This window comes from Argiope bruennichi, chromosome 1 (genome assembly GCF_947563725.1).
Source record: "Argiope bruennichi chromosome 1, qqArgBrue1.1, whole genome shotgun sequence".
In the NCBI taxonomy this organism is placed as follows: Eukaryota; Metazoa; Arthropoda; class Arachnida; order Araneae; family Araneidae; genus Argiope; species Argiope bruennichi.
The window spans coordinates 94,582,024-94,609,549 of NC_079151.1; the positions used below are offsets into that span (position 1 = coordinate 94,582,024).

General features: G+C 24.7%; 1 protein-coding gene across 2 annotated transcripts; it reads left to right on the top strand.

Moving 5' to 3' along the window:
- Positions 1–1,553: 1,553 nt before the first annotated feature.
- LOC129964260 (solute carrier family 35 member C2-like) lies at positions 1,554–25,294 on the top strand. Of its 2 annotated transcripts, XM_056079011.1 has the most exons (10): positions 1,554–2,103; positions 3,089–3,239; positions 5,068–5,131; positions 6,356–6,428; positions 7,833–8,001; positions 9,821–9,904; positions 11,658–11,833; positions 14,124–14,253; positions 16,326–16,405; positions 20,804–25,294. In XM_056079011.1, the coding sequence occupies exons 1-10, from the start codon at positions 1,852–1,854 to the stop codon at positions 20,846–20,848; spliced, it is 1,224 nt and encodes a 407-aa protein (XP_055934986.1). In that variant the 5' UTR covers positions 1,554–1,851; the 3' UTR covers positions 20,849–25,294. The 2 variants fall into 2 exon arrangements, with proteins under 2 accessions (XP_055934986.1, XP_055934993.1); XM_056079018.1 differs by lacking the exon at positions 16,326–16,405.
- The last annotated feature ends 2,232 nt before the right edge of the window (positions 25,295–27,526 follow it).

The following is a 27,526-nucleotide window of genomic DNA, read 5'->3' on the forward strand; positions in this document are numbered from 1 at the left end:
AGCTCTCACTGTTATGATTTTCACATATTTGAACTTCATTTTTGGTGCATTGATTATTTAAATTCAGTAGTTTATAATTGTTCAGTTTGTTTTTTAAACACAAAAGGTGATTAAAATATTATTAGTAAAATTATGCTGGGTTGCAACGTTTTATTTTTATGCAATCTAGCAATATATCTCAAAGTTTCGCTAAATGCAAAATGAATTACAAAATTCAGTTTAATTAAACGTTTAACTTTAATTTGAAGAAACTCCCTGTCTTCATATTAAAGAAATTCAAGTAATATGTTTTAAATTCCCTAAAATTAAGTCGCCTAAAATTATCCTTTAAATTATCAGATACCATTCTTATTCTTAACGCTCAGTATAAGAGTCTTTATTACTTTTAATTTCCTTTGAGTATCTCACCACTTATTTAAAAAATAAATAGATAACAAACATAATTTTGTTTTTCTATTTACAACATCAGCTTACCGCAATATAACCTTTATTTCGAGTTAATAACTTATCGTTAATAACCTTTATTTATTATTAGGAAAAACCTTTATTTGGATACACCCTGAAGTTATGCCCTTTAAAGAGTTAAAATTATTCACAGAGCAAAATAACCAAAAAAATTAACATCATGTAGAGGCATAGTGAGGTTAAATAATATCTGGAGCGCACTATTTTTAATAATTTTATACATAACAATTTTTCACTCTTTGTCGTCATCAGCATTTTTCTAAATGCAAACAACGTCTAATGCATGATATATTATTTATCCTCCTTTTTCTTATATTTTTCTTTAAATGAACGGAGGTAATCTCACCGAAACTTTCTCGCACATTCTCTAATAAACAAATTTGTGTATTATTATCTGTATATCATTGACGTATAATAATTCTGAATCAGCCTTATTACATTTGTTAAATAAATGTAATAAATCCAAATTATATACAAAATTAGCATTTTGAAAAAAGTGATAAAGTAAACGAAATTGTGCAATGAAATATAAAACTTTGATTCCCCCCCCCTGCCTTGTAACTTTATCATATCTATGGCATCCAGATAACGTAAAAGAAATTTTAGACACGATTTTTTTTTTCTTTTTTGTCGTTTAATATTAGAAAACCAACAATATATTCGCACATAGTGGCTTAGTTTTTTTTCGTGCATTATCAATTATTATTTGGGGGGAAAGAGTTATATGCATTCTATCATGATATAAATTCTTTTTCTGAGAACGAATATCACTTCTTTTAGTTCGCAATGTTCTATTTATTTCAAGATTGTTCTTAAAACATACTTTGGTGCGTCAAATTTATTGAGTAGCTATACACTTCACTTCGAACTACTTTTATCGAGTTAATTATGCGAAATCTTGAGATAGTTATGCAATGTCTTTCCTTCTACAAGAATCATTTCTCTTTCAACTTCAAAGAATATTATTTTTTTTTAAATGTATTTTGTGTTTCGGTATTCTTCTTGTACTCGCTAAACACATTGCTAAATTAATTCATTTTTTCTATTTTTAGAAAAAGATTGGCAACAGATATAGCTTGCCTGTCTGTTCCAACTTTTCTTTTCTACCGCACTTTCGAAATGAAATAGCCACATGAAATATTTTTAATTATCTTCACGTTGTATGTTAGGGTTTATAGTAACCCCAAAATTTCTTCCGTATTCTGAAACAAATCAACACTATTTTGATTCTTTATGCAGATACCTATGAATGGAAATGGGAAACATTTTCTAAAGAAACAAATAGATTTTGAAGACCAAGTTATTTTCCAAGCTGTGACGCGTAGATTACTTGTGGACTTTCTTAAATTCTGGATTTGTGATGTTAGAAATTTTAAAATTTAAAACATGAAGAGGCGCAGAGAAGTATCTCAATCTAATTCTCATTCATCTTGTCGACAAACATCTTTTTTATCATTCATACATCGCTTCAATGCATGTTGTTACACTTGTCCCGAAAAATACGACCCAAAAATGAAAAAAATGGACAGTTTGTGTACAGTTAGGTTAATTTTCACATTTTTGAAAACTATTGGACTGGTATGTCTGTATTATTGCTTTTCAATTGGTATCACATTTTATCAAAAATGGTTTATAAAGGTTAGTTTTCGATATTTTTCTCTTACTTTTTGGATTATATTATATACATATATATATAACATGTTTTCCTATGATGGGTTCATCATTATGGATTAATAGAATAAAATTTTTTGCTATTAGCTCTTTAAAAACTAGTATCCATATTTGACTGTCATTTTAAAACATATTGTTTGATTAGTAATATTGAATTAAGTTCATACCCTTGATTAGAAAAAGAAATTATGCATGCATTAAAAATATTTTTAAAGTGCAATAACAAATCTTCATATATAGCATAGTCAGAAATTTGGACCATATGTGATGGACATTTGTTTACAGAAAAGCATACATATTGCATACATGAATTGTCAAAATGTTTATTATTTATGCATTTATTTTTGTCTTCTGTTAAGTTTCCAATTTGAAATTGAGATGTAAACAAACATTTTATTTGAAGTAAACAGAAGTTTGATACACTTCTTTTGGACTTGTTTGAAAGCTTGACAATATTCATCATGAATAATTAAAAAAAAATAAAATAAACATCTTGATTTTTATTTGTAAGTTTTATTACTTTCAATTTTGTGATTTTAATTTTAAAATGTGCATGTTCTCAATATAACATAACATGAAGAATAAAGTTGTGTATTATGTAGTGGGATATTTTTTATTCATATATTAAATTCATATTTGTGAATTTAAGATCTTTTCAATGATTTTGATAATATGATAATTTTGACTAATTTTTTAGATTTAATGCAATTAATTTTTTAAATTCTTCATTATTAATTTTATTCTTTCTGCATTTTAATTTGTACATCAGCTATTCTTCATATTATCACGCTCTCTCAAATGTCAAGTGGTTATATATATTGTATTTAAAGTATAATATGCATTCTTTTTTCATTTGAAATATAAAATTTTAAAGAATTATGTTCAGTTTGTATAAACATCATGATATATTCATAATTTGTTTTTATATACAATTTTGAAATTTGTTTTTTAGGACTTCCATTTCCCTCTGACAGTAGTTATATGTCATTTAGTAGTAAAATTTGTATTATCTGGAATATTAAGATGTGTTTATCATGTAGTTACTGGTAGACAAAGGGTTGTTCTAGATTGGCCAACATATTTCAAACAACTTGCACCTACAGGTAACTAAACATTTTGTTTTTTATATGCAATGTTTTGAAATGAAGAAAGGATCTATATTAATAGGATAGCTTTCGAACAATTTCTAATTACTGTTTTAAGCATTAAAATACTATATTTCCAGACTTTTTTATGAAAAAGTTCTTCAAAGGTTTTAGAATTGTATCTTTAAAAACAAAGAAAAAAAAACTCGAAGCTGTTTAATTTATTCTAGATATTGCAGTCTTTCTGATTTTTATACTTTTATTAAAAAGCGTTTTCAAAATTAGAAACGATTTATTATGATTATTTTTCTTGAAGCTCTGAATTTCTTCAATGCTTATGAAAGGAATATCAATCATTTTTTGCTCTTGAAAATGTAAATTTCTCTAGAAAGATGGAATGAATTGATTTTAAAAACCATGTATAAGCATATAGAAGAAATTATATATTGTTTTCCATTCTTCATAAATTTGATGTCTAATATTGTTTTGTCTAATATTTTTCTATTGAAAAAGAGTTTTGTTTCGATTGTGGGGAAAAAAAAACAGTATAAATTCTTAACAATGAGTTAAGAAACTAAATGGCATTTAGAAATGACTTATTAATGCTTCTTCAAAATTTCAATGTTTAGTAACTATATATGTTTATTTTTAAATTCTTCAATAGTCGGCTTTAGCAACCAGCTGGTTCTTGAAATTTGCTTATGATTATCTTTAATTTTAGTTAAGTGATTTAGATATAACTTCCTATCGATGATATTGTGAAATTGCCAGACATTATATATATTTATATTTATGTTATTGTAATTGTTTTGCATATACTCCACTCATTGTGTACATGAAACTTTCTAATGGAGACTAATCCCATAACATCATGGCTTTATTAAAAATGTAAATGTGTAGTTCATCTGCCTTATAAATTTCATATTGTAACTTCACTGTACAGATATTAATCAAAACATTTCTTTAACTTTTGCCATGAGCTGAAAATGATATAGTCAAATAGTTGATGAAACAACAAGAAGGGTTTGAACTTCAAGATTACAATATAATCTATTATTGAAAATTAGGCAAAAAAAAAAAAAAAAAATTGGCAAAATTTGTACAATGATTAAAATTGTATCATTAAAGAGATGATTTTTAAAAAATTTTGAATGGTGTAAAATTTATTTTTAAATGATTTATTGCTATTTATCCTAAGGAAAAAAAATGCCAAATTTCAGCTTAATTTTTAATTTATTGGTTTTAAGTAAAGTTTTGGAAAATCTGGTTTTGTATTCTCTCCCTCCTAGATATATATGTACCCAAATTTGGTGTTTGTGGGTCAAATGGTTTGTCTTATGGAGACAATACACACATTCATTTAAATTTTTAGTAGAGAGTAATACATGATCATTAACATAAAGAATCATACTTATCATTATCATAAATATCCTAAATTATTATTCATTTAAATGAAAATAAATGTACACACATTTTCAAAATAGCTTATATATGAATGTACTATCATATATTAACTTATATTCTTATTAGTTGTATTTTCAAATTAAGTAAACATTTACAGAAGAAAAACTTATAATTTTAAAAATCCAAACAATCCTATATGATTCTTCAATTTTTGACAATATCAAATTAAAGTGCATAGTTTGATTCATGCATAATTCTGTCTTAAATCATAAAGAATGAAATTAAAAAAATTTTGATTGTTAAAATAATTATTATGCAGTTAAAATCTAGTGAATGATCAAAAATAATAATTGGAAAGTGTGCTTAACATACTAGAAATATCATGTAAATGTTTTCTTTTATTTATTTTTATTCATTTTGATTGAAAAGTTTTTATTTTTAGGCATTGCAAGTGCATTGGATATAGGCCTTTCTAATTGGAGTTTCGAATTTATTACTATATCTTTGTAAGTCTTAGCATATATATTTCATTTTTCTTTTTAGTATTTGCAAATTTTTATGCATATTCATATATAGTATCATTTTAGTATATTTGCATGTAAATACTTATTCTTATTTATGTGTGATCCCTTTTTATACAATCTTTTTTGCCATATGAAAAAATATTCTGAATTTTTTAATTCCCTGTGAAAAATATTTTGTTATTTGTAAAATTTTTTAATGTATATATATATATATATATATATATATATAATAGAGAGAGAGTTACTCTGAGTGGCACTAAGACAGATTTGTGTGTAAGAAAATACAAGAAATTTTTTCTTCATTTTACTTGAAGTTTTGAGTGAATTTTAGAAATTTTACTGTGTTTTTTAATTTCAGAAAATTCAGTATTTTTAATTTTTTTTTTCTATATTCATAAAAATTAGTTAGTTTACACAGTTTTTAATTTTAATCTGCACAGTTTTAATTTTTAATTGCACAGCATGCAGGTATATTTCAATGTGGATTTACAAGTGTAGCAGGCTCTTCAGCATAAATCTATTAAATACATACTGTTGCATGATCTAGTCACTAGTTGCAATATAAAAAACCAGCTTATATATGAATAATATATATATAAACAATATATATTATTATAATATATATATATTATTATAATATATATATATATATATATATATATATATATATATATATATATAATATATATTTCAGCTAAATGATGTTGTAAAAATTTGTTTGGGTCCAAACAGTAACTATGCAATACAAAACTATCATAACCCTCTTAAAATAAAATGAATAATTTGATGAAACATCTAATATTTCTTCATTTTTATATTGAAAATAAATTATAAGAATTATATGAATTTCCTTTACTGTGCAATCTTTTAGACTTTTGTTCCTGCTGAAAAAAAAATGATAATTCTAAAGCTTTACATAAAATATAAATTCCCTGTAATTAAAATGGTTGATTTTCATTAATTAACATTAATTTTATTTTTAATTTAATTTAATTTTTGAATTTTGCTTTTCCCAATTTCTGTTTTTGTATTTTCATTTTTTCCCTTGAATTTCTGTGGATTACAGTTTTAATTTTGGTCCTGAAAAATACCTATTTTGAAATTTTAAGGATTCATTTTAAAATAATTATGCTACTTTATAAATCCAGTAGAAGACATCTTCATTTTCTTTAAGATTAGATTTTAATAACCTTTTTCTATTTCCAGATACACAATGACAAAATCTACTTGTATTATATTTATATTAGGATTTTCTCTTTTGTTTGGACTAGAAAAAAAGGTAATGCTTTATTTATTTTTATTGATTTGAGTATTACTATATTTTGTCTCATATAATTTTTTTTAATGAAATACTTGAATGTAAGTATAAATCTATTATAATGTTTCTATATTATTAATAAAAAAGATACACAATTTTATTTTAAGATTATAATTTTGTAGTATCATCTAACTTATTTATAATGCAATTTCTGTATGAAATAGTGTATATGCTTTAAAAAAAATTATAACCAGATTTCTGCTTATTGCATTTATTGTTTTACATTTAGAAAAATGAGAAATTTTAGAGAACTTTTTTCTATATTGCTTTTAACATGTTTCAGATCGCTTGTTGCTGCTATTGATGTTGTGATCTGAATTTTATTTGGTGTCATTATTACAGACATTTTAATATTTGAAGTACTTTTATATAAAAATTACTTTGTGTGCTAAATCTTTTGTTCAGAGGATATTATGTACCTTCTTAATGCTTTAGAAAATTTACTATTTAACAAGCTTGCATCAGTTTCAGCTTCCTGGTCTTGTAGCTTAAAAATTTATTTTTATGTTCAAAATTCTTCAAAAAGTAAATTATATTCTATATTGCTGTTCTTAACTTGAGAGAATAATTTCCTCATAAAGAATGTATTGTGAGCATTTAAAACAATTGTTATGTTTATCATAAATCTTCAAAACATTAGCAAAATGATGACATAATTATTACTCTCAAGATATAAACAAATTCTTTTATAAATCTGTAGAAAGAACCTCTGAGGTTTCCACTAGTGCAACAGTATCCATAATAAGGCCTTTGTTGTTCAATAACTTAAACATCATATATCATATTGAAAAGTAAATATAAACAGCTATAATAACATGAAAAATCTTTGAAATAAAAAATCTATAGTAAATATATTACTAAATAATTAAATTCAGTTTTTTGTATTTAATTGCTATGGTTATACTCATCGACTATGATCATTACTTTTGGCTAATTCTGATATGGCATATCATAGGATATTATTCGGTTCTGTCCTCAGACAGCTAACTTTCCATCTTACTCTGTTGACCTTAACATACTTTTCATAAAAATGACATTTTTATATTTATAGAAATATTCAATAAGAAATTTTGAAAAAAGTGAAAAGTATTAAATATATTTAACCCTAGCAATTAATGTTTCCTTTATTAAAAAAGGAAATATTTACTAGTATGAATTTATATGTACACTTTTATTAAGCATCTTATAAACATTTCACTAGGAGATTAAATTAATATTAAATTACCAGTTTACTAACTTCTATAAAACATGAAAAAAAAAACTGAATTCTATATTTGCTGTAATATTTTCCCCTTTCCCTTTAATGTACTCATTTTAATATACCATAAAGTGATTATGTGTGTTTTTTTCTCTTCTCTTCTATAGAGATACTCTCTAATCATAGTTGTTGGTCTCATAGCTGCAGGCTTATTTATGTTTACATATCAGTCTACTCAGTTTAATTTAGATGGCTTCCTGCTTGTACTCAGTGCCTCATTTCTTGCCGGATTGCGGTGGACTTTGGCACAGATGGTGGTACAACGAAAAGAAATGGGTAAATAATGGAATAGAATTAGTTATAATTTTACAATATATTTTTCTATTTATACCAGTATTACTGAAGTATTTGAAGTTAGTATTACATCTATCCCTTAAAATGGAAGTAATTTGCTATGTATTTTTTTATGCTATTATGGAACTATTTGAAATTAGTATTACATCTGTTGCTTAACATGGGAATAATTTATCTTATAACATTTTCAATTTAATTAGCATCATTTTTATTCATTCCTTTTTATGTATGCTATTTGAATTTTTAGACATTTTCAAATTATTTAATGCTATATGGAAACGGCAGCCCAATACTTAGACATGGATAAGAGTATAACACAGTAACTAAGTCATTAAGGTTTTGAGGTAATTTAAATATTTTGAATTTTTAAATAATTCTTCCTTTTAAATAATTCTTTGGTTAAACAAAATTCTTCATAAATTTCTAAAAAGTTTCCTTAGTTTAATCAATACATCTTTGTGTCTTAGAACTATGGTTAAAAATTTCTGTGCATTTAGCATTTAAAAGAGAAAAAAGATAACCTTGAATGGAGTCAAATATCTTAAAGAAAAGTATTATTTTTAGGCTTTTTTATTGTATGAAACATACATATTCAAATATTCTTTATCTTCTACTGTGAAGAAAAAAAATTATCATTTAAGATGATTCTTTTCCACATTTAAAAATAAATATAAACATAAGTATATATTTTAAAAAAAATTGAATTATTTTATGAGGAAAATTTGCTGTTTAAATATTATTAAATTTGATTTAAGAATATAAGATTTTTTTCTTTTCCCACAGATGAATCAAAAACAATTAGAAATTTTTCCAAAGATGGATGTTTTTTATTTGAATTACTATAATAATATAAACTTAAATTACTATAATAATATTTAATATTATAAATATTAAAAAACAATTATTTATTTATTCCTTCATATTGAATTAGCCAATAATTATTTATTAATTCCATCATGTTGAATCACATAAAAAAGGAAGAAGAGCTGTTATGGTGGTTGGGTGATGAAAATTAAAGGAATTTAAATATTTGCAGATGGACATGTTTTGATATTCATGATAATGTTTTTGATTTTAGTTTATAAAAGCTTTAACATCATTTGTATAATTATAGTTTTAAAATAAAAATATTACAAGTGTGTTATTTTGTAAAGAAAAATTTGCATGTTTCTTACTTTGTTCACAAAAATTGATAACGTTAAAATATTTTAACAATGTTTAATATGTTTAATTTTTACTATCTTTTATGCTTTATAGAATTACATAGCAGACTAAAAGTCATTGTAATTTGTGTACCAACATTGTAATTGTGCCTAAAGATTTCTCAAAGATTGTGATTTAGTTAAGAGAATTTATCCTTTGTTTGCATCCTCTTTAACATATGAATCAAAACAGTATAAATTGCTATTAACTTAAATTCTTAGTCAGAATAAGATCATGAAAAAAAGTAAAATATGTATTGTATGCGAAAAAGCGAAAAGCTAGAGATACTCAAAATATTATTTTATCTTGTATGCTTTACTTTGTCTACTTTTTGAACAATGCACACTTCATATTAAGGAAAATTAATTATATTTAATATTACTTATTTGAAAGTAAGATATTTAAATGATGAACCTTTTTTATTTACCATTTAAAGATAAAAACAACTATATTTTTTCTCAACTTTATGTGCTATTTGAAATAATTTTGGCGGAATTTACGTGTCATTATATTAAAATACATATTAATTAAATTTTATTTATATTCTTAAAATAAAGCTTTTTATATATATGTATAAAGGATTTATGTTTTTACTCAGGTTTAGGAAATCCAGTTGATATGATTTATCATGTTCAACCTTGGATGGTTGTTGGTCTTTTGCCATTAGCTATAGTTTTTGAAGGTAATATTTCATTTATTTACTTTTATACCTGAATTTAGTATGAATATATTATTAAAATTTTTATATTTTCTTAAACTTAGTAAATCCCTTTATCATAGAAAGTATTTATTGACGTAAGATATATCCAATTACATTTGTAAATTTTAAACCATTATTTGGGACATATAACATTTTTAAAGATTAGAGTGATCATTGGAATTTAGTCTATTATTTTCTGTACCTTTTCGTAAGATATATTCAGTTTTCTATTTTTATTCTGATTGGTTTATATTTTTAATCTTTTTTCTTTTTATTTAAATGATTGGAACATAAATAAATGCTTTCATACCTGGAATATTGGCATATAAATATCTTTTATATGCCTACTCATTTTTTTATTATTTTCATTTTATATTTCAAATTTTTCAATAGAAATTGAAAGCTTGTAGCTGCATTTATGACAATAAGATTCTTTTTGGTACATTTGTTTTCAAAATAATAATAATAACTTTCTTTTGAATTAGAAAACTGGTGATTTCTTTTCCTTAGTAACAGTTATTAACAAACATTTTTTACTCATTACTGCTTTTATTTCCTTTAAAATAAGAAGCTTAACTCATTAGTCAATGTAAAATTTTCTTTTTTTAAGTTTGTGTAATCATAAGTTACATGAGTGGAGTTTGTGAGTCAAAATAGAGTAATGATACTGATCTCTGTTTTTCTGTATATTCCAAAAAAAGTTATTGTACTTAGAGATTGTTATAAATAAATAAGTAAAATAATTTCTTAGAATTTCTGCTCTTTAATAGTTCAATAAAGAGAGAAGCTTGACATAATTGTATTTATTCAAGCAATAAAATCTTTATTTTTATTCTCAATTGCTCTGAAAAATCCCTGGAAATTTTCTTAAGGTTTGTTTAAAATTCCTTAATCATGTGTTCATTCTAGATTATTTCTGTAGAACATTAAAACAAGAAAAAATAAATTTATATATTTCAAAATCTATTTGTTTTACCACAATTATACAAATTATGGTAAAATAATTTACTTGAATTTAAATTTAAAATAATTTTTATTATGGTAATAATTTTTTTATAATCTATTTATAACAAAATTAATTAAAAATGAATTAGTCAGGATTTTTTGCTAATTTTCATTTACAATAAATACATATATATTAAGGAATTTTAAAAAAAAAATCAAGCTTTAAAGTTCTGAGGATGTGACATATGATAGGAAAATAAAAGACAAAAAATTCGATAAGACTTAATCTTTAATTATTAAAAATCTGTTTTCGTTGAAGAAAAAACTCTTTAAACATTTTATTAGAAATCATAGTGATTGAGAGTTTAAAATAATGTTTGTATATTCTATATTCTAAAATGTATTTCACATTTAAAAAGTATATATTCTCACAAGAAAAACTATGCACCAATTTATTTCATAACTTAAGGCTCTTATAATCATAGCAAATTAATTGTTTTATTTTTTTACTATTTCTTATTGAATATTTTTAATAGCATTTGTATATGAAATATATTTAAAATAATTATACTAGGCTACGTAGACATAATGTTAGACTTTGATCAATTTGGTTCTTAAATAAAGCATTTTCATAAAATAATTCTAGATAAATTTTCCCCCTTTAATTTTATAAGCAATTTGTAGATTTATAGCATCATAAATCAGTGTAAAATTTATATTTTAAGAGAAAATAGTAACCTCATAGCACCAAACAAATAAAATAATTTTAATATTCCTTTTTCATATTTAGGTATTCCAATTGCTACAACAGAAAAGGTTTTCCGATACAAAGAAGTTAGTGTGGTATTAACAACTTTAGGCTATATATTGCTAGGATCAGTACTTGCATTCCTTATGGAGCTTAGTGAATATTTGCTGCTTTTGTACACATCAAGTCTGACTCTGTCCATTGCAGGAGTGTTTAAAGTAAAATTTTAATCACTTTTTGTAATTAAAATTAATGTTATAATTATGAATTTTTACTATTAGATTAGTAAATGCAATTCTAAAAGCTAAGATGTTGGTTATTATGTTTTGTCTGTTATCAGTAAGCTTAATGATTTTAGATTCACTTTCATTAAAAATTTAGTTCTTTGTAAATTTTATTTAATTTAACGATCAAGTTATACTAAGTATAATTTATATACATTATAACATTTTAGTACTATATACTATAATATTTTAGTTCTTTTATAAATTATTTGTTGACTTTGTTATATTCCATTCTTATAATTTTATTATGCCTGAATTTTTATTTGTGTAAAGTTAAATTTCTTTTCCATTATATTGTATAAAAAAAATCCTTTATTCTTATTTCATACTAGCCGCCTTTGGCGATCAGCCGGTTCGCCAATCTTAATGTTCGTTAAAATTTTAATAATTAAATATTTTATGCAATTTCTACTTTAATAGCTTCTTCATCAAAATATTTTAAAACTTCAAATTTTGATTATCATATAATTCATTCATAATATTATAAAGGCCTTCAGTCATAACGTAATATGTATCTCTCTCATTTTCTGTTAGCACCCGTAGAATTTATGCTTTAAATTAAAGTGGAAAGAATTTATCTTCAATTAATATAATAATATTTTTTACTGAAACAAAGCATTTTTTTATAATCTGATTACTGAAAATAGAGTCACTCTGCATTTAAACTTTATGGGCACTAAAGAATATCTTTTTAAATTTATGTAATATCTCAAGAGTTGGTCAACAAAATTTTCTTAGATTCATTATGAGCAGATCGATTTATTAACAATGTTTAAATTTAAATGCATCAAACACTAAGAAAATAAAACGAATCGTTTAAAATAAACGGTTGAAAACGGTAGAATTTATGCTTTAAATTAAAGTGGAAAGAATTTATCTTCAATTAATATAATAATATTTTTTACTGAAACAAAGCATTTTTTTATAATCTGATTACTGAAAATAGAGTCACTCAGCGTTTAAACTTTATGGGCACTAAAGAATATCTTTTTAAATTTATGTAATATCTCAAGAGTTGGTCAACAAAATTTTCTTAGATTCATTATGAGCAGATCGATTTATTAACAATGCTTAAATTTAAATGCATCAAACACTAAGAAAATAAAACGAATCGTTTAAAATAAACTGTTGAAAACAGGTTGTAAAAAAACTACTTAAAAAACTTTGTACTTAAAACTATAAGCATATACAAAAATTATATAACTAACATAAATACAATTTACTTACAAAAGCATGCAACTAACCCAAAAATAATTTAAATCATCCATTGATAACGTTGTCATGGCAACAATCAGAACAGAATGCGCACGCGTGAATTTTCTTCGCCGGTTACGTAACGCAAATACGTGATTTTTTCTACGCCAGTTGGGGTAACGCTATGCGGATTAGAAATTTTTAACTTCCTTTATTCTGTTTTATTTTAATTCAAAAGTACTTCAGAATGAATCTGAAAGATTGATTCATTAACAATGTTTAATTTTAAATGCATCAAACATTAAGAAAATAAACAGAACCGATTGAAATAATCCGCCGAAAATTTTTAACCCTAGCCTCATTACTGTTGGGAGAAAAAAAAACTGAAGCCTTTCTCGTTTGGCGCTGGGGATAATGGAAGATTTTTTTTGGCGGAAAAGTTGGCGGTGGGGAAAATGGAAGATTTTTTTGGCGGGAAAGTTAGTTTTTAATTAATAATTAAAATTCTAATTAAAAATTCGAAAAAAGAAACCCCAGGTGCACATTCCCAACCTCCAAGGTATACATGTACCAAATTTGGTAGCTGTATGTCAAACGGTCTGGCCTGTAGAGCGCCAACACACACACACATTGAGCTTTATTATAAGTATAGATGTATATAATGTGCAATTTCATGTTTGTATTACTATTTGCTTAGAATTTTATATTCCTGTATTTTAATAGAGTGATTGTCTATTTTTAATTCTTTGTTAGAATTTTAAATTTAATTTCCTAAAAAATTTTCTGATGAGATTTATATTTTGTATTAAAAGTATGCAACAAAATTTTATGACATTTTCATATTTTTTTAAAATAATTAATAAATCTATAAATTTCCATGTTTAAAATTGTAGAGTGTATACAACTATTCAAATTATGTCATTATTCTTTCACTTTTGTTTTTTAATTACATAAGAAAACCTACATATATTTATTATAAATTTTTTCAGGTTTTCCTCTAATAATAATTCAATCTGTGTTTTTCTTTCAGGAAGTGTGCACTTTGTATCTTGCTGTAAAATACACTGGAGATCATATGACTACCGTAAATTTCATTGGTTTAATAGTGTGCCTTATTGGAATAACACTCCATGTCATTTTGAAAGCTTTGGATTCAAATGGTATGTTTGAAAATAATTGCTCACATATCTGAAATGAATGAATTCTTGAAATATATTTATCAATCGTTCTCTTTTACTACAGAAAAAAAAAAAAAAATCTGAAAATTTCTTACAAATATAGAATTATTATTTAATTTTCTTATGCATTGTTTATTATGTTTAAAGAGCTTTTTTTTAAATCTAAAAATTACTTAATCTTTACTACTTATTGGTCAGCAAAAAGATAGGTTATATTTTCAAGGGCTTTTTAAACTGCAGTGAAGAAAATATTTCACTTTATAAATACTTCTTTTAGCATTTAAAGTTTTTAAAAAATCATGAAAAGAATTTTTTTTAATAATATACATATTTATAGATTCGTTAAAGATTTTTCAAATTTTTCTATGAAAATTCAATGAATTTTAGATTTATCCCTATCTATAACAATATTTTTCAAATACTTCTATCTATTCTATCTGTTTCAGTCATTTAATAAAACTTGCAATAGCTTTTAATCTACCATAATTAACAAATGTTTTTAATAATTTCAGTCTGATGATTATAAATGAATCAAATATTATTTCCTTCAGGAAATCAGAAAATAATTCTTTCACTTATTAAAGGATGTTTGACGGTTAATATTGTTATTTTTTTAAATGAAATTTATGAAATGCTAGCAAAGATAATTAACTTTTGTTGTCGTTGTTTTTGCTATTTTTAAAACATTTTATTTAAAAATATGTTATGATTAAAATGTATGTGAATCATAGAAAAGTTCTAGAAATTTGCTAATGTGAGGAAACTTTATTTTTATATCTAATTGTCTATCCTGTCCTGAAAGTCAGATAATTTCCAGAATTATTAATTGAATTCAAATTTTGTACTCAGTAACAACTTAACTTTTTGATTAAAGTTTTCAGGCCAGTGTGAACTAGGATTCTCTTTTCTTATTTCATTTTATATTTCTAAAACATGTAATAATAATAATTTTCATATGTATAAAAAAAGATACCCATTCTATTCCAATTTAAAATTTTCCTTTTCATATAAATGAAATTTTCTTTATTGTTAATTGTTAAATTAATCTGAAATTAAATTCATTTTAAATATTTGTAGATAATTCTAATGTTTTCAGTAAGAGATTCTAAATAGCATTAAGATATAATAGTTTAATTTTAGTGATTAATATTAGAAGTTTTTGTTGACACTTATTATTTTTTTATGTTGGAGACAGCAATAAAATAATAATTATATTTCTGGTGTATGAAGTTTTTTCCAATGTATTATTGCAACAAATTGTTGTTCTTAATTTTTCTGCATTTACTGCTAAATGCCTTTAATGCTGTAATATTGATGCTTTAGCCTTAACTGTGCAAGGCTTTAATTTTAATCTAAAATTTATTCCATTTTATAATACTGTTGCTAAATAAAATATTAAAAATAACATTTCTTAGAATCAATAGATGAAGTGGTAAAATAATCATATTTTGAGATTTATCTGGATTTTTTTTACAGGAATAATTGTATGATTATGTGTTGGACAGGTTTTGGCTAAAGTATGCCAATTTTTAAAACTAATTGTTTTATTTAAAAAATGCGGCAATTATGTGTTAATTTTTGGAAGTATCCAAAACTTATGAATATGCTTGAAACTACATAATGTTCAAGATATTTCCTATCGTAGTAGGGGAAAAGAAAAAAAAATCAATTTGACTGTCAAGGTAATTATAGACGAAGAAATTAATTTGTTGAAAAATATTGCTGCTTCTCTAATAGATTTTGCAGGTCTTTTTTTATGCAAAATAATCCTGACTGTCATAATTACATATTTTCACTGATTTAATTTCCTGTAAATGTTAGCTGTTTGCATGATTTCAAATTTGCATTCATTTTGTAATTTTTGTTTTCTAAGCATGTCTAGTTTTTTTTTTTTTTTTTCAAGTTAAAATAATAATTAAAAATATATTTTATTTAGCAACTCTGGAAAAAAAATCTTGACAAAGTTTTTTTTCTTTAACTTGAAATTAAAGGCTTGCATAGTTATTTAATTCTTGCCATTCAATTAATTTTCAATCTTGCTAATCTATACATAGGTAAAGAATCTTCTTTAAGGAATCTTCTGGTATCCTGTTACATTAATTTCCTTCGCTATTTCTCTGTTTCTGGATATAAGGTATATCTATATATATTGCTACTTGTAATTTTGCATGTAATCTTCCAGGGTTGCCATAATTTCAAATCTGCTTGCTGTCCATCATTTGCATGATTTGTTTGGCTTTTAGTGTCTCCTTTATTTCTGTGTATGTTTTATTGCATGTGTGTTTCCTTTATATTTGTGTGGGCGTCTTTGTTTTTCCTTTATCTTGCAGTTATGGCATGCTGAAGTAAACAATTTTTACTAAAACATTTTGTATATTTCTTGTATTTCCTATAATATATGAATTTATGGTTCAGATTTTTAACAGGCATTAATTAAAAATTTTATGTAATTATTTTGCTTGGGAAAATATTATAGTTAATATTTTGATTTGTACAGTTCAGTTTCTTTTAACCATTCTTAAAAAGTTATATTTATTGATTAATTGAAGATATGATATGTAAAGACCTGTTTAAAATTTTGAAAATTTTATCAGTGTAGCAATCTTAAAGTTAATATCAGCAAATGAAATCATTCAATATAGTGTTTTGTTCAGAACATGAAGTTATTTAATGTAACATACCATTATATAAAAGTGAAAAAAAATGTGAATGAGTGTCTATCAAGCACTAATGTTCTAATTTAAATTTTGATTTCAAAAATTAAGAATTTGTAGTCTTTTTTTGTCACAAAGGATATTCAGCTGTTAATGTGCAAATCCCTTGATTTTTAACAAGAAAAAAATTGTTAATCTAAGTAAATTGTTCCAAACTATTATATTCTGATTTTTTTTAAAAATTTTTTTACTTTGTATTTTTGAAAAATAATTCATGAATTAGTTTTTCTTATGAATTTCTTTTTAATGTGTTATACTTGAAAAATTTACATAAGAAGTTTTATAAGTTTCATAGGATTTTAATTAAAATATTTTAATAATTATTTCATTTTTCATTAAATGTTTCTTAATTAGCTGTTTTGGCGACAGCTTGTTTGCCCAATTTATTAACTTGTTAGTTTGCTAATCTATTTATATAGCATGTAACTTTTTATAAAAATTCACTTTATTTTGGAGGGGGGCTAAAAAACATGAAATTGAGTCGGTCTCCTATATTCTGTTTATTTTTTGTACAAATTAAAAAATATGTTTATTACAAATTAAAAATAGAAATGAAAACCCTCATTTCTAAAGAAATATCTAAAGAAATCAATTATTCATTAAATTAATTTTAACACAGACAAAAGCACACAACTTATTATTTTCATGGTTGAGTTTGAATTTCATCATAACATTACAGATTATATACCAAATTAAATTTTTTAAAAATTATTGAAAGCAAAGAAGAAAAATTGTAGAGAAATGAAACTGATACATTTAAAGAGATAATTTATTATACGATGATAATTTTGGAAGATATTAACAATTTTCATGACCAAGGCAGACCTGGCCTGATATTCAGACAGTCCGTTTAATTAGATGATCCCTGCTTCACAATCTTTTAACTTAAATATAGAAGATGTCATCCATTAGATGTTTCAGTTCAACTAGGCAGCATGCGTGAGCCATTAGTGAGTTGCATGGCAGTCAATGTGTTGAGTCTATATTTGCTTTTGATTTCATCTAAAACTTCTCTTAGATGCCTATTTAGACCCTCTAGAATTATTTTCGATATTCTTTCCTCTGAGTGAATGAAGATTTTGGTGAGCTCTCTTTCGAATATTTCTTATAATATTCCACAGCTCCTTTAATTACTAACCCAAACTTTGCATTGAGTGCAGGTATGAAAGGACCCAATGTTCATGTGTTCACTATTGATATTTGATTAATAATAGTAAGTGTAATTTTCTGTGCCATGAACACATGTATCTCTTTATATTATATATCTTTATATATATATACATATATATAAGGTTGTTTTTGTTTTTTAAACTGAAACTAAAAAGTATGGTTAATAAAGTTTATTATATGTGTAAATATTGTATACATGCTTCCATTAAGTAAATGCAGTATTTGAAATTTAAAAAAGAAATTATTATATTTAACTTTGTGAGAAGAAATTGTTTGTTATAAAATTTTACTCAACATGAAGTTATTCATTTGAAAACTTCATGTTGAGTATCTACATTTGAAAAGTTTTTAGCTCTTAATTTTTTTCATCTAATGCAGCTTATTTTTCTTTGATAGAAAAAGGTATTAAAATGGCTAAATTTTACCCAAATGTATTATACCCATTTAATATTATTTTTTTATTTCTTATAGATTATACTTTTTTTAGATAAACATTTATTGAATATTTATCAACTCAAACCATATTTCACTTTTGAGCTGGCAATTCAATTTTTCATGATTTTAGGAATCTTGCGTAATAACTATAGCATCTCAGATGTTTTTGGAAAATATACTTTATTTGTTAAATATAGCTATTCATAACAACCAATTTATTGAGGGGAAAATATAAGTTTTTTTTTTTATGAAGAATATTTATTGCCAATTCATTTATTTGCACTCTTAAATGAATAAATATAATATTTTTAGCATGGTATTTGTGATATAATATCTCACAAAATGAATATTCCCCCCCCCCCCCTCTGTCTTCATACTCACAAAATAAATTTTTGAAATGAAATAAAATAAATTTTTTCTGTAACACTAAAAAAAAAAAAAAAAAATTACCTTTTTTTCAGTTTATAATCTGAAATAATCCGTGTAAATGTATAATTTTAGTATTTTTTTTATTTTTTTTTTGGGGGGGGGGGGGTATGAATTATTAAAATGTTATTTGTGTTATAAAATATGTTGTAGCTAAATATTTTGCTTATTAAGTGTATTTAACTTATCTGAATGCATCAATTCCATCTTAATAAAAAGTCATATTAATATTTTTCAAAATGATTTGATAGGAATTATTAAATACAATGATGTAATTGTCACTAATGATGTAATTTTAACTACCATTAGATTCTAAAAATTATTGATATTAATAAAGATAATTAAAATTTTGCTTCTAAATAATGCTGGTCTGTACAGTGATCCCCATATATTATATTTAAGTTAATTTGAGAGCAATTTTTTAACTTGCATAATTTAAATACTTTCATTTAAATTATGCAGGTTTTCCAGTCTTGAATTTTATTTAAATGAATGAGGCTTATTGCATGCTTTTTGTCAATGTTTAATTTGTACCTGTGATTGCTTAAATTTAGGCTTAGAAAAAAAAATTTTTTTAATCCATATTAACATTTTGTAATATGTGAACAAATACTTCTTCCCTTTTTAATTAGAAAACAATTTTTAAAGATGATCAGAATAAATTTTGGGGGGGAAAAAGGAGGAAGATCAATTTCAAAAATTGTGTTCAGTTTATTTATTTATAATGAAACACTTTTCTTATCTGTAGAGCATGGCTTTATTGTGTTTCATTTTTAAATTCTGCATGTTTCATTAAAAATCTAGTTTCTCATATTTAGCAAAACTCATTAACTATTTTTTTATTATTATTATTATTTTATGCTCTTTCACTATAAAAGTACCAAATGCTATGACCTAATATTATAGAAAATGCTGTAAGGATAAACAAAAGCTGTATGTGATAAAAATATATTGTTAGGAAATTTAATATTTTAGTTATAAAAAAGCTTATTTGCATTGAAGAAAACTATATAAAATCATTAAATAACACTCTATGATTTATTGAAATATATAATCTGTGTAAATATGTTAATGAAATGAAAAATCAACAGACTTTTTAATAACTTAGAGCAAAGATTTTTTTTCCAAAAAATTATTTAAGTTAAATGAATGACGAATTATATATAAGTTTTTTTTAAAAAAAAGGCCATGATAATTGTTATGTCAGTAATCAAATTTCAATATATTGCCAGTTAATTTAATAATAGTTTTTCTGTACCCAAGTAAATCATGTGCATTGTTACATTTTTTTTTTCTCCTTAAATTCTTTACTAGTCTTTCTTAAATCCATTTCATTTGGCAATATGATTGAACTTATATTTAAAAATGTATTTAAAAGGCCATGAATGTAAAATTTTATTTCTAAAGCTGAAATATGGTCTCACTATTGTCCCCCCCCCCTTTCCCTTCTTATTCTCTGTAGTGTAGGATGTGGCAGGTTTTCATAATAATGCTATATATAATATGATATATATAATAATGATATGTAAGTTGACATGTTTTTAACTGGTTTAACAATGAAGGAAGTGTTTTTAAAAGTTGTAATATTCTACAGAAAATTTTTGATCTTGTATGTATTGCCTTTAAATAAACAGTTAAGATTTTTAATATATCTCCTGTTCAAAGTTAAAGTTCACAGAAAATTGAAAATAAGTCATGTGAAATGCAAGACAACAATTATATCTCATTTTATATTTACTGTTATTAATTTCTATGAAAAAAAGTAACTATTTTCTATTGAAAAATAGAATATGAAAAGGAAAAAGAGCATCAAGGGTGGCAACAGTTACTGAACAGAAATGGAATGGAAGCTGATGATGATGAGGAAGATGTCATTTTTGAAACAAATCCTGTTGCACGTTTGTGAAAAGAGGTTAATAATTGTTTGGCTTCTGAAGTATTTGAAATATTTTTTCTGTCCTCAGAAGAGTTTGAAATTGCTCAACTGTTCAATGCTATTAAAATTACTGGAAACTACTGGAGCTGAAGAATCTCTAATAGTTATAACAATGTATTCTTAGATAAGGTCAACAAAAGTCTTTTAGAAAAATAATGAATCTTAAAAAGATGTTTATATTTGTATTGTATTTTTATCAAATGTGAATAACAATGAATCATAAATTTTATTTTTGGGGTTTTAGTGCAACTGTTATTGTTTTCAGAGCATATTATTAAAATTTTATTTTCTTTATATTTACAGTCCAACTCCATGTAGCTATTATATCATGTGGTAATCAAAGATGATTTGAATAAGATTGATTTGGAATATTTTGTGACAATTGTGAAGATTTAGATTTTATCAGTAAAATTACACTGCGTCGGAGTTAAATAATAATTATATATATATATACACCATCATAAAACTATTTTCTAGCTAAAAATTATTGCAACACAATTTGAGTTTCTTATAATAAAAAAAATAAAGCAGTATAAATTTATTTTTACTAAATAATAATTATAATAAACTTTTTTGTTATAATAAAATATATATAATATGCTTATATATACTAGACCATCATCATTTGGTCCCGTAAGCAGAAAAAAAAATGCATAAGAATCTGAATAATAAAGAATAAAATGTCAAAGCGATGCCACTTGACTTCATTTAATTCTTTAATGTAAAAATTGTAATTAGGGAAACTAATGTATTGTTCTATTTGTGATACATGCAGCATAGTTTGAGAAATTTTGATCTACACCAGAATTCCTTTTAATTGTCTTCCTTCTTTGGTGGAATCATTTATTCTCTCTGAAGAAACAGAAAATCTGTATTGCATAATTTTCATTTAATATGTTACTTTAAAAGGATTTGATTCTTATTGTATGCTTTGCTATGATATTACACACGTTATTAATATTCAATTGAATTGTTCAGGATCTTCAAATAACGGTAATGAAAATGAGATTATGGTTAATGGAGTTAGACTGTAAGTAATTGTTTTTAACTTATTTGACTATTTATGTCTGTAATTTATATCTTCACATTACATTTTATTTTATTTTCAAACTTTCCTTGTGTTCATAAATGCCTTTGTTGATTTAATATTGATTTAATTGTTAAAAAATGAAATGAGTAGCGATTTCCTGTTCTTGACTTCCAATCGTAGTCCTTACGAATCCACAACAAAGTTATTAGGAAATGAATGTTGTATACACAATCATCTTTTCTCTTCTCAGCTGTGAAATTTTATAGAAGTGCCATAAAGTATTAAATGTCTTTCCATTTGGCTGTTCTATGTGCTAATATTTTGTCTGTTGCTATTAGAAAAATTCATAATGAGTTAATATTGACCATGCTCATAAATTGATTTTGCTGTCTTACCATGTTCAGGTTTTGAGTTTAAAAATAATGTAGAAATTATATTAATTGATTTTTTAATTTTATTAATTATTATATTTCTAAATTGTGCATCATCTGTAAGAACAAATCTGTACCTATAATACGATCTTTAAAATATATTGTTGATCATTTCCAAATAATGATATTTGTTTCATCTTTTACATATTATTTCTTCTTTATACAAATCTCTTCCAATTATCACAAGTGTAGAACATGAGATGCTTTAAAATTTGGTGGACTTTATACAAAGTAACTGAGGTTAGGGGGAGTAATTTGGTTTATTAAAAGATAAAAATATATAAACCAAAGTTTAAAAAATTATTTTATTCCATTTACTTTTGTATTATACTAGGAGAAGTTTTAATAATATTAAGTTAATTTTGTTATATGATAGGTTTAACTAAAATCGAGAGTCTGCCATTTTATTAAAAAAATACTCATCATTTGAAACTAATTAAAAGCTTTTTTTCTTTGTATAAAATGAAGATAACTTCACATTATAAACAGGCAGTTATATTCCATAACATTATTTTTCATGTGATTAAAATTTTTAAGACCTTATTTCCACCATTAAAACTGTTGTATATCCCTAACTTTAAAAATGTAACAATGGAATTAAAAAAATCAGTGACACATAATTAAAATTAAATTAAATTTTAAACTTTTTTTTAAATTTAATAGCTTATGTCAAAAAATATAAAAGAATTCCTCCATAACAGTTTGTTGTGGGTGTTTATGTATATGCAACATCTGTAATCTGTAGTTTATGAAATCCTGTTATATGCTATGAAGCTACAAGAAATATATTTAAATTGATTGATAAAAATATGAATTTTATCATAATTATGATAAAGCTTAAAATATTTTCATAAAAAAAAAGTCGCTTTATTTCATATTTTTCCTTTAGATTGTGTCAGAAAACCATACTTTTATATTATTTGTTTGAAAGTATAAAATCTGTAATCATTAAACTCAGTATGTCAAACTCAGAAACTGACCAGGCCAAATATATATGCATTTAATTTATTTACGCTGCAAAAAAGTAAAATTTCATAACATAATGTAATATAGTATAAGAAAGTACAAATGATGAAATCAAATAAAAGTCTTTTCTTTTACTGCATTTTCTATTAAAGAAGAGTTCTGGTTTACAATGATTACCTTCAGCATTGTGAAAATTTTTTGTCATTGTCATTTCTTGATAAAAAAAAAATTGCAACTGTTTTTGGCATTAAATATTTTTTTTATTTAATGATAATAATGTGTAAAAAACAAAAGGATTTAAGATTAAACTATATAAAAATTTAGATGATTTTTGTCCTTGATCATTTTTAAATGTTCAGAGCACAGTCTCCACCTAACATCGGCGAATACCAAATTGTCAAAAGAGAAAATTACATCTGTGATGAAACGTTTTTAAACTTCAAAATGGGAATGGGGGGAAAAAATGCTAATTTAGCAAGTTTCAGAAACTTCTGAAATTCAAAAGGGAAGAGACAAAACATTGGTAATTAACTTTGAAATATAGGGTTAAAAAGCAATTTATTATGTTTGTATTGTGGATTTATCTGCAAATATATTTTCATTTATTAGTAATAAATATTGTCACATCAACAAGTATTTTTAAGTATTTTAGTAATTCCTTATGCATATTTTTCTGTTTTCAAATTTGACTGCTAATGTGAAATTTATATTTTCCCATTGAAATTTTCCTTTATTTTGAAGTGTATTAGATCTCATTTAACTTTCATGCATAAAATTTGGTTGCAATATCATCAGATTTCAATTTTTGTCACAAGAATATTTTTTAAAAAAACCTTCAAAAGTGTTAAGTTTATAAGTATTTTAAATTCAATTTTAAAACTTTTTCTTTTGTATTATGTTTTTCAGATAAGCTTCTTAATATTTATTCCTAATTTGAAGTTTTAAAACTAGAACTTTATTTTAAAAATTAATTAATAACTTTTTACCTCTCTTGATCACAAAATTATGATTCCTTGCAGATTGTGAGTTTGACATGCAATCTCTAAATTGTATTTGATGCTTACTTTTCATAAAACTTTTTTAAAATTAGAATGTCTTTGTTTTTCAGTTTTTCATTCCAGCTTTTGCATTTTTGTTGTTATTTAATACAATTTTTATACATGACCAAATATTAATAATGGAATTGTGTTTATTTGCTTGTTTTGTCTAGTCATTGCTTTATCGTATATTTAGTGAAATTTGAAAAGCTTTACAAGCATTGCTTTTTCTCAATCAAAGTACTTCATTTTCCTAATTTGTTTACATTATAGACAAAACAAAGATAAATTAAATTATGCTTATACATTTTATATTCTTAGTTGTGATAGCTCAGCTTTTTTATATAAATTGTGTAGTTTTTATAAAAATTATTTTCAGAAATTTTAGAATTCATCCTGTAAAATGCTTCTTTGGCATTTTAAAATAATATGAACTCTTTTATGTATGTTGTGTGTGTCCTAACATATCTATATCAATTCCTGACAATACTCCCATTTCTGAATTTGAATTAAACTTTATACAATGTTTGAAAATGATAATGAATGGTCAGAAGTGTGACTTGATTTTAAATATAATAATGATTTCCAGTGATTTATGTAACTAGTATATTGTTGTGATGAAGAAACATTCCTATTTTTTAAATTGCATTTCGAATGTTATTTTTCTGAATACCTTACCACATCTGGTTGTGATTTAATGGAACAAATTAACATTCAATGTGGTTATTCACTGGACCATTTTTATTTTCTTAGAAAATTTAATTTTAATTTTTCTAGTCAAAGCTAATTTTGTTGAATTTATTCTGTAAATTATATTTAAGTAATGTAATCTTTATGTATATTGAAGCTGCAATAAAGGAAATATTTCTATTTTTTTTCATCTGTTTGGTTTATTAGCTATTCATGAATTGCCCAGCTCATTTTTGTCTTTAGATATTCAATGTATTTCAAAATATTTTACGATTTTTTTAATTTTTTTGACATCAGAAATTAGCTATACTCTTGATGGTGGCTAATACTGTTTTTTTTTTTTTTTTTTTTTTTTTTTTTTTTAATGAATCCATGTGCTTATTATACTCATAGTATACGTTGCTAAAATTATTTAAAAATTGAATGATTGGTTTTATGAAATATTAAATTAAGAATTGCATATAAGACAAAAGGATAATTTTAATTCAGATTCCAAAGTTGAAAAAAATGAATATATATTACCTTTGAAACCAGTGTAATGCATTTGATATTATTTTAAATTATTTGATTGTTAATCATTAGTTTTGAAAACAATAAATTAACTAGCAATATTGTTTTTCCTGCAACTTTTACATATACTTAAATTAGGATAGTTCCATCTTCAACTTCATAATACAGTAATTGTGTTATGCATTGTAAATCTTTTTTTCTTTTCAATCAAATCAAAAAATTGTTATAAATTCCTGACAATAAAAGCATTTGTCAAATTTCAGCCTTCTAGCTCATTGTGCCTGCTTACAAATGGGCAGGAAGATTAATTTCCGTGTTCAAAAGAGGAGAGAGTTCTACAATTTTATATATCTAGTTTATTCAGAGTAAATTACATTAACAAATGGCCATAATGCAAAATAAATACATAAATTGGGAAAGTGTAAAACATGGAATTCAAGAAACTTTTGTTGTTGGATGTTTTACTTAAAATTACTTACTTTTTTTCGAATGAAGATGTTGTTTTCCTTCCTTAATATAAAATTATGGACCTTGGTTAGGTCGCTTATGCTTCTATAACATGGGCGAAAAATAGTTACGAAATGAAGATCTTTATTGTGAATCTTGCATTTTTACTGAATCTGGCATGTATTCTTTGGCGATTTATGCCTAGTATGTAGTTAATGCATATGTGCCCGAAAATCGAATATGTATTTAGAAGCCCTTTTTTTTCCCCAGCCAGTTGAAACCAAAATTTGACATAGAGCTACAGCTGGATTACAAAAACACAAACCAAATTTCATTTGTTTAAGTCATTGCATTTTTGAGTCCTAAATTAAAATCTCGCTAATGGTATTTATATTTTCACTTTTCAAACTGAGAAATTACTTATCGAAATCGAACTAGTTTATTTCTAATTAAATAAAAAATTATACATGCAAATCAGACCATAGTAAACTTATATTACATTTGGCTAATCAAATTAGACAACGTTAAATGACTTCAGTTATCTTTTTTTTTTTTTTTTTTTTTTTTTGACTTAATAAGATTTCCCAGGAATTAAGTCAAAAGAAGATTAAACATAGTTGCAAACATGGAAGGTGATAAATATCGAAAAATCTTTCGTTCAATTTGAATATATAATTCCTAAGAATTTGATCATCCAAAACTAGAAAATGAAGTTGTTAAAGTTAGGAGAAACAGCAAAGAGATGAACCGTAGTTTCTAATTACGACTCTTACCGAAACCTTAAAAAATATTCCAATCTCTACCTTCTCCAACTCCAGGAGAAAAGGGAAACTTAGCGCTGCTTTGAATAGATTTAAACTGTTGTTTGGCAGCCCCAAAGACGGTCGATATCCTTTCCCACATTTGCAGTCCTCCCTCTAGGAAGTTCGGAGAAGAGGGGGGGGGGGGTGCCGGCTCACATGTCGTCCTCGTCATCTGACCGAGGTTCAAAATTGTGAAGTCCTTTCCAAAATAGCGGTAGCGTTGTTTTAAAACGGAGTTTGATATTAATGAAGTGAGCTGAATCCCACGTTTCCATAAACCAATTGCGGGGGGGGGATGTGCCACAAACACCGAGATGCTTTTGTCACAGAATTCCCAACAACTTGCTGCACGTGTCAGCAAACAATTGTCACAGAAGTAAAAATGATGTTCGTGACCCATCGACTGTTCCTTGGAACGCAGTTCACAGAAGCGCAATCTTAAGTCAAAAATAAATTTATTTAAAAGATATAAAACTTTTTCCGATTTCTAAAACATACCGAATATTTTATGTGGCTTCGAGTTATAATGGATTGGCTTGGCACGGGAACCTGTGAATTTCTTGCCACTGCAAGTGGCAGGGCCGGCCATCTGGGAGGTTCGGCGGGTGCTATGCACCGGGGCCCTACAACTGAGGTGGGGGGGGCAGCGTGCTTAAAAAT